Here is a 9,186-nt window from a genome sequence, read left to right on the forward strand (position 1 = left end):
TGCCAGTGCCGCGGGCTGTCCAGAGGGACATGGCAGTTGTGAGAGCTGCTGCTCCTGATGAGATTCATCTTCGGAAGGATTTTCCTTTAACTTGCCCTTTGAATCAAACCAAAGCTGCAGGCCAGGAGCAGGATGGGACAATGCAGAAATGAAACTGTAAATGAAATGTATGAAAAATGAATGTATTTTTAAGTATATGATGCAGAAGAAGTCAGCTGCACTCGATGGGAATTGGTGTTTCCTGTTGCTCAATGCAGGATGAAACAATCTGAGGGATAGAGTGCTGGCACACCAAGAATTCCCCCCCCACAAGACAATTTCAGCCTGTCACACAGGGTGTCACAGCAGCAGGGATGTCTAGAGGCCAAACCGACATTTGGAGCTGGACTATCCCTGGCACCAGAGCAAGTCAGACATGTCAAGGTCTTGGCAGCTGCAGGGATGTGACCGTGACACAACAAGCACGGTCACGGAGAGCAATTACAGCCAGCTCAGCAGCCCACTGGCTCTTGCCTGAGAGAGGCTTCTAGGAGCAGCTCTCCCGGCTGCCTGGCTCCAGCAGCAGAGTCAGGGCTTGGCCACACTGAGTTGGAGCCAAGGAGGAAGCAGCATCTCTTCAGGGATGGGAAAAAGCTACAGGGAAAGGGGCACAGAGAGGCAGACACGCGGTCAAGCCACGGGGCTGAGCAGCTCTGCCTTCGGGCTGAGGGTGTCTATGACCCTGCCCGGGTAGCTTGGCCTTGAGCCTGGTTTCACAAGGCGGATGGTGAAGGAGGCTGTTTCTTTCCGGCTACGCAGCAGCACGTGTAGCAGACCTGTGAGGTTTGGGAACAACGGAGCAACTGCAGGAGGAAAAGGCAGCAAACCTGGCAGGGCTCCATCATCCCAAATATGGCCAAAGCCTTGAGCTGAATAAACGAGTGGAACATTTTTGCTTCCTCCTGCTCACTGGCAGGCTGGTACCCACCCCTTTGCTCTGCCCGGGAGGGGAGGGACAGGCCAGCCAGAGCCGGGCCCTGAGTACTGCCACTTTATTTCACACGCTAATCGAAACCAGCCCAACCCCTTCCACAACCAGCCCCCACTTCCCCCCAGCAAGCAGCAGCAGAGGAAATACCATAGCAGAAAAATCCACATCAGCCACCCAGAGCCTAAAGTCAGGGTGGCTTAGCCTAGACACGGTCCCTGGCCCGAGGATCCTCTTTCACAGAATGTTGGGGATCACAGAACAGTCGGGGTATCACCCAGTGCCACCCCCTGCCAGAGCAGGGTCACCCAGGGCAGCCCCACAGGAACGCATCCAGGCGGGTTGGAAACGTGTCCAGGTGGGTTTTGAAAGTCTCCAGAGCAGGAGACTCCACACCCTCTCTGGGCAGCCTGGGCCAGCGCTCCGGCACCCGCACAGCCAACAAGTTTCTCCCCGTGTTTAGATGGAACTTCCTATGCCCCAGTTTGTCCTGTCACTGGAAATCACTGAAAAAAGACTGGCTCCATCCTTCTGACACCCACCCCTTAAGTATTTATAAACATTGATCAGATTCCCCCTCAGTCTTCTGCAGACTAGAAAGCCCCGAGTCCCTCAGCCCCTCCTCATGAGAAAGATGTTCTAGTGCTCTAATCATCTTCCTAGCCCTTGCTGCAGCCTCTCCAGCACTACCTCCCCTCCTTGTCAGCACCGTCTCCACCTCTCTGAGTTCCGATTCAGAGCTGAACCTGCCCAGCAGGTGCCCCCTTCCGAGGGGTGTCCTGTGACCACGTGGAGATGCTCCAACTTGGCAGCACTTGCAGCAGAAGAAAGCAGAGCACCAACTGATCAAACCGCCCCAGGAAGCAGGACCCAGGTCACTGCCAAGGGCAGAGGGGCTGTGCAGCAGAAGAGGCAGGAAAAAGGGACCATCAACAGAAAAGGGCCCGGGTGACACTGTTGTGCACCGTGCCTTGATGGCACTGCCCGTGCTCGCCTGTTGAAGCTCATGGGCACTCCCCTGAGATTCACGACCCAGCCCTGTGCTCAGGCCAACTTGGCACCATCCCTCACTACATGAGGTCATAGAATCATAGAAACATCAAGGCTGGGAAGGAACTTAAGATCATCAACCCGCAGCCCTGCACCACCCTGACACCAAACCATCTCCTGACGTGCCACATTCAGCTGTTTTGAAACACGTCCAGAGGTGGTGACTACGCCACCTCCCTCAGCAACCCATTCCAACGCTTCACCAGCCTTTCGGTGAAGAAGATTTTCCTGATATCCAACCTGAACTTCCCCTGGCGCAACTTGAACCCATTCCCTCTTGTCCTATTGCTGTGTCCTTACAGCCTCTAAGGTCAGTGCCCGATACTGGACCCAACTGTGACGCTCTCTCCCTGCAAAGGGATCCTCTGCTCCTTCTTCAGGCCATCACGCACCACAGAGCACAGCACAAGGCAGTGGGTGAGCCAGGACCCAGCAGAGGCTTCACCAAGGGTTGTGAAGATGGAGAGCAGCAGGAGCAGGGCACTTGTATCGGAGGAAGTTGCCGCTTTCTGCCTCACGCAGTGAGCCAGGAAACAAATCAGTCGTGTTTTTCCTCTCCAGTTGTGCATTTGCGGAGCAGAGCAGAACTTGCCCGTTGTCAACATCATGGAGCAAAACCTGCTGGAAGCAGTTTGCAGAAATCTAAATGCTGGACAAGGTATGAGTAATGGTCTCGACCAGGATTCTGTTCAGCAGCAAGTGACTGTAAAGCTTGCATCTTAGAAGAGCTAGTTGTTTTCTGCACACTGAGTAAACTGAGATAAAGTTTTAAACTGAGATAAAGTTGTTAAGAGGTAACAAGGAAAATGTAAAACCGCTCTGACAGATGGCCCCAACGATATCAAATGAAGAAACTGTGGGCTACCAACTGTCACTAGCCAGAGGGCTATTATCAGTTCCACACAGTTGCCTTTTACAAAAGGCAGGCTGGGCAGAAATGCCCCTTTTACTAGAGATGCATGGAACTGGATATTCCCCTGCAAAAAAAACCCCCAAAACTAAAAAACAAAACCAAACAACAAACCAAATGACCTACAACCCAAGGGGAAGCTGTTGGCACACAGCAAACGATTCGCGGAAGTCACGTGAAGTGCCTGTGCTAGGAGCACACAAAACCCCATCAAACCCATCATCCCGGGCTGATGATTAAGCGTAACAAGGGAAGAGCAAACGAGTACTGCAGGTAAAGGAGAGCTCTTTCTGCAGTTTAACACTTCATCTGAAACATTCACACGGGGCTCTTCCCTGACAGGGAGGAGGCCCCTGAAGGGATGCTCCCGCGTACTGTGTCGGCGCTCGCTGAGCTCGCTGGCACATCTCGCCTGTGGTACCTCACAGGAGCTGGTCAGTGCAGGGCAAAGAACTTTTCGGGAGCTGACGCTGGCAGGAGACAGAAAAGCTTTACAGCACAGCAACGGTCACTGAACCAGTGCTTCCACCTTCCCCAGTTACGACTGCTTGACCGTAGCCGGAGTCCTGCACTGCTCTTGAAAAGATTCAAAGCCCGCTGTGAGCTTCCTCCCTGCTGCTCGCCATGGGCTGAACCCCGTGCTGGATCGAGGTGACAGCTCTTGGCACTGCTCACTGGGCAAATCTCTCTGCCATGCTGTGGCCTAAATGATGCTTCAGGATCTGCCCTGCACAGCCGACGGCCGGGCTCTGCCTTCGCGGACAGTCCCTGCGAGCACGGGACACCCACCCCGCTGCGTGCGGGGCTGCTCAGGCCCCGCTGCTCCCGCGTCCCCACCACAGATGCTCAGGGAGGCACAATAACGCTCTGGCCCATCCCCGCTGAGAGCTGGTGGACAGAGCTACTGGGAAAACACACCACTGGTTTCCCATTCGCACCCACAGCGTATCGAGCCATCCCACGTGACATCAGAGATTTTATTAACATTTATTTTTAGTCTTCAAACTTCTCGCTGGGGCTTGTGACACTCATTTTCTGACTCTCCCTGTTTTAGCCGTTACCCTGGCCTCTGGGCAGCGCTCCCGGGCTCAGAAAGGCAAGGTGTTCAGATTCAGCACCTTGCATTGCACCAGGCCCCCCACCCACCAGGTTTAATCTCCATTTCCTTCACGTGGCGTGACTGGAAGGAAGGGCAGGGGACGCAGAGACACAGAAGCAGAAGAACTCAGGGCCAGGCGGATGATTCCTGTGCTGTAGGACAGAGAAATGCTCCCACAGAGAAGGTGAAGCAGGCAGTGGAACCACTGCTCAAACAGCCCATTTCCAGGATTTTCCTTGTCTTCACTGTATTATGAAATTGTTATCAGAGTAACTGAACACCCTGGTACGGGACAGGCTAACAGAGAACGAGCTCCTGGCAGATCTTCAAGTTACAGAGCCAGCACTTTTACAAAGACACTGGAGAAAACTGGTGGCCCCTCCTTTCAGAAAGGTCTTGCCCTGGGCTGGCGTGGGCATGATACACCATTGCTCACCCACCAGGAGAAACGCTGCTTCCCTTTCCTCCAGGCTCAAGCAAGGCCAGGGCCTCTTTGACAAACCCAGAAGTAGCTGGGAACCTCAGCGAGGAAATGACCCATCACAGCCAAGATATGAGTCAGAAAAGCCAGTAATGACTGGAGTCACCAGCTTAGGCCAGTGTTAACGGCCGGTTCTTCAAAGGCCACACGTACGCAGGCAGCTCCCACGACGGTATCTCTGCAAGATGACAGAGAACAACTGACACGAGATGTGTCGGGATGACCAGAGCTCTAGTGCTTAAGACATTCTTCTCCTCTACCATTCTGCAAATGTCACTGAAACCCTTCACAGATGTCACGATATACAAGGCAGACAGCTACGTACGAGAGGGTGGACAGCAAAGATTCGGGCTCTTTAGCTGCTTCTCCAATACAGCTTTTCTGAAGAGAACATCAGTTCTGGAAAATTCCTAAGAAGCAAAAGACAATACGGTAACAACCAGCAATGCTGCTGGAAAGCTGCTTTTGTGGAGCAGGCAGGAGCTCAGAGGGAGGCGAGGGAAGCACCGCGGTCAGTGTCAGGCACCAACGTGATGCTGATGTGGAGGCACCTCTTACTGCTCTACTGATCACGGGACCTGCAGGGAAGGCTAATTTAGAGGACCGTGACCCAAACCACACAGTTGTCTATCTTGAACTCACCACAACCTTACTTCATGCTCTCCGTCTTGCTCCAGCATCTGTCCCCTACACCAGGCAGGAAGGTCCCTGTGATACCACACAGCTCTTACGGGTGAGGAGCTGTCCCTGATGTCGAGCAGAACTGAAAGCAGCAACTTTTGCCCCCCTTTACCTAACACTGCTAGATTGAGTTTTGAGATCAAAGAAGTTACAAATTACCTGACTGCATCAGACGGCTTTGGGAGAAAAACTCTTGAACAGATCTGACCTCTGAGCCCAGTAATAGCCGCTGCACAGCCCAGTTCTCTGGCTTGTCCTAAGCCGCGTCTTCCAGGCCAACCCTCTGCCGTGGTCTTTCCCTGTGCCCCTGCATCAGGCGTTTTGAAGCACTTGGTAGAACTGCACGAGTGCACACTCACCTCCTCTGTGCTGGAGGTAACTCCTGCTCTCCTAAAAGGCCCCGGGAGAAGGCAGCTCCTCCCCAAGAAGTCATTCTTCACGCATGTCATCACTGGGTCTAGCGCATCTTACCGCACAGCAAACTGGGAAGAGAACTTCTGTCGGCTCGTTACTGGCTCTCGGGATGCCTGGCGGGTGCTGCACTCTTGCATTTCAAACCCCAAAAGAGATGACAGGTCACAGCGACAATCCAGTGCGTGCTGCGAGGACGGATGTGTCCAGAAAACATTGCCATTATTCTTTAGTTGCAAACTCTTCTCCACTTCTTCGTTCCCATCTCAGCATTCCACTTTGCAGAGACTGATTCAGATCACCAAGCTGGCTGCCTCCTTTTTCAATACTTCCTTTAACACAGGAATTAACTGCTAACGACACCAACACTTCAAACGTGAGACCATAAAATGAACTACTTAGCCTGTACCAACTATTTCTACCTACAGCAGAGCAGGAGCTTGCACATGAATTGAAGATTCAGCCTCCTGCTGGAAGTGGAACTGCCCCGGCTGCTTAAAGGATATGGCTGGATTGGGAAGAAATAGCCTAAATACTGCTAAATTCAGCAAAGCTCGGGGACCCCTCTCCATCCTACGCTGCAGGCACCGTGGCTATCCTTAGCCAAGTCCCAGCTCACTGTTTTCCACCACAGCTCTCCAGTGAGCCCAGGACAAGCTGCAGGGACAGAGGGTGACAGGGGATGGGGCATTCAGCCTGCCCACGGCCACCCCAGGGGTCAGAGGCAGGAGACTGGGCTCTAAAGCACAACTTCTGCAGAGAGAGGATCAGGCCAGAACCAGAGAAAACTTCACACCGAAAACAAAGGCAAGTGCTGTTTCAAATCCACTGTTAAGTGTCACTCCTGTGTGCAACAGCACGAGGCAGCAGGGCAGGTCACAAGCAAAGAACCTGGAGCAGCTTCAGGAGCTGGTCACTAAGAACAGGAGCCGCCGCGAGAGCTGCCTCCGTCACGGCAGAAATGCTCCAGTAAACCACAAAACAAGGTACAGGCTCAAACGCAGAACTGCTGACTGCGAACGAACACACTACACTCTCCAAACTGGCAAAATCCGCATTTAATTTACAACATAGTAAAGATTACAGGTAAAAAGCTCAACAGAAAGTGTGAAAAGGCCTATTACATATTACACAAGTGTACAAACGTCTGTACAAAGCCCCTCGATGTTGTATTATTCCCCCCTGAACAGGCCAGCTATGGCCCCTAAGCTCTAAAATAATGAGAGCTTGTTCAAACCCAGGGAGAAGAAGAGCTTTAAAAAACAACGAGCAGTAAGTTTCCCTTTTCAAGAAAAATCTTGCAAAGAGCCACTTGCAAAAAAAAAAAAAACAAACCAACCAAAAATCTACCACCCCACCCCCCCCAAACAAAAAACCAAAAAAACAACCCAAACAGAAAAAAAGGAAGAAAAAACCTGTTCAACTTTTACTTGTCCTACCTAGCCTTACCCTAAAGAATTGCCTTCATAAAGCAGACTGGCTGGAAAAAGAAAATTCTACATGCCAGAAAGAAGCGAAACTATTTAAAAAAAAAAAAAGGCAGAAAGATTTTTTTCAGAGTCAGCATGGAGTGTCTGGAAGCAGAACGTCTTGAGGACTGAATATTCAATAGCAACTAAACACAGAGCGGCACAACTCTCTGGTGGAGAAGGTCCTGCATTCGTCCCAACAGGGGTGTGAGCTGGGTGTGAGGGTGTGGGGAGGGGAGCAAACCAGCCCTTAAAGCCATCGCTCTTGGGAAGGGGACAGCTGCTGGCTCGTTTTTACCTAAATAACATGATAGGAGCAATCGCTCTGCGGATGCAGAAATCCTCCTGATTTTGCAGCATCTGTCCGAGACAGGGCTGAGCACGCGCAGCACACCAGGCGCGAGCGCCAGCGCCCGTCGGATTTTCCCAACCCTACTTAGGCTGTCCGTAACCCACAGCCGGGTGACACTACTGTCGTTTTAGTGCACATCTCCTGCAGAAATCCCCCAAACAGCAAAGGAATGTGACTGCGTAGCTGAGCTGCGTTACAGAATGTAAAAAACTCCAGAGTAAACCTAAGAAAAGCAGAGCTCTGGCCTTACCTTGTATCAGGTAAAGACAAAGAGCCTGAATACACGTGATTTTGAAATGCAAACCCAAGAATGTGAAGGGCTACAGCAACAATCCAAATGAAGCTTCTCATTTTATTCAGTGGGGAAAAGTTAAGAAGTAGTCAAAGAATGTACTATTACGAAACCAACTTGTGCACTGCTTTATTGAAGGCGAGGCAGATACTCTGCCCAGAGTTCATACTCCAGCTTTAAGCAGCGCTCGGTTCTCGTGCACTGTCACCAGCAGCCAAAACAGTGAGCAGGTTGAGGTTTTAGGTGTTGAACACTCAAGCCCTCTGACGCTGCTGTTGGCTGCCTATTTTTATGTGCGTCCTCTCGCATCTCACACGCATCCTCTCAGCTCACGAGTTCCATTTGCAAATAAAAATGAAAGTACTGAAATTCAAAGGGCCAACCAAGCTTAAAGGAAACTGTTATGAACTCCACCCTAAGTTATCACAGGGAAGAGGCAGCACTGCTTTGTTGGGTGCCGTTTGCTCGGTGTAGATAGTGCCGACCCACCAGGGACAGGCTGTGAGCTCGTCGTGCTCGCACGCTGCCACCAGCACCCCCCCAAGCTCGGGCCCACCTCCGCGTGCGCTCCCAGTGCCCAACACCGGAGCGCCGCTCCGGAAACCCGCCTAGTTCTTGTCTGTCTCAACTCCACGTTCTCACGAACTAACGGGATGCTGTAGTGTTTCAGGGGGAGATTAAAACAAGCTGTAGCCAAACTAAAAGAAAAAAAAAAATTGAAAATAAAGTAATAATAAAAAAAATTGCCAAACACTGGTGGGCTTTCAAAAATGTAAAAAAACTACATCTGACCTATGTTTTGGAAGTTTTAGAACTCATACCAATGGGATTTCTGAAAGGCTTGGCCCCACAAACATTTACTTCTGATACAGCTGGCCTGTTATGAGCCAGTCCAGCCGGAACAACATGACTTATAGTAAGCACAACACCTAAATTACTCAAATTTGCAGGGTCATGCCACAAATTTCAATCATACGACTCTGTCCCTTCAACTTCTGAATCAAAACTTAGAGTAAAGACCTCTGGGGACAGTAATGGCTAAGAAAAGGCTGCCAGGTATTTTGGTTCAAAAGAAGATTGGAGCTGTATTTGTGTTTGTTTCTTTTTAAACAGACATATAAAAACAGTTGAAGACAGATCTTTAAAGGATATTTCACTCCTCCAATCTTGATATTACACTGGTTAGGACACTGAAATTTTAAAAAGACGATACCGCACATGAACAGTTTCTCAAGTTCGGAACTCCCACCCTCCCTCAACAAAACCCCAGCTCAGATCAGCAGGGAAGGGGTCGGCTTCTTGCCCGGCCACGCCTCCTTCGCATACTTCTTCTTCTTGGGTTCGTTCACAGCTTCAGGATTGAAGACAGCGGGATTTGGAGCCGGGTTCATGTTCACCGTCGAGGGCACAACGGGAGTCAAGTCCACATCTGGGGCGAGGTTGGGGTAGGGCATCGGCAGCCCCCCGATGAGCG

At 51.2% G+C, this 9,186-nt stretch overlaps 1 protein-coding gene across 1 annotated transcript in view; it reads right to left on the reverse strand.

Moving 5' to 3' along the window:
• Positions 1 to 8,983: 8,983 nt before the first annotated feature.
• PPP1R8 (protein phosphatase 1, regulatory subunit 8) overlaps positions 8,984 to 9,186 on the reverse strand; it is a gene marked incomplete at its 5' end in the record, with an annotated part of 5,541 nt that continues 5,338 nt past the window's right edge. Inside the window, one exon of the mRNA XM_009869988.1 lies at positions 8,984 to 9,184. Coding sequence (XP_009868290.1) covers positions 8,984 to 9,184 — 201 coding nt within the window. The remainder of the gene's footprint in view (positions 9,185 to 9,186) is intronic.

Source organism: Apaloderma vittatum, unplaced genomic scaffold (genome assembly GCF_000703405.1).
Source record: "Apaloderma vittatum isolate BGI_N311 unplaced genomic scaffold, ASM70340v1 scaffold11375, whole genome shotgun sequence".
NCBI classification, from domain to species: domain Eukaryota; kingdom Metazoa; phylum Chordata; class Aves; order Trogoniformes; family Trogonidae; genus Apaloderma; species Apaloderma vittatum.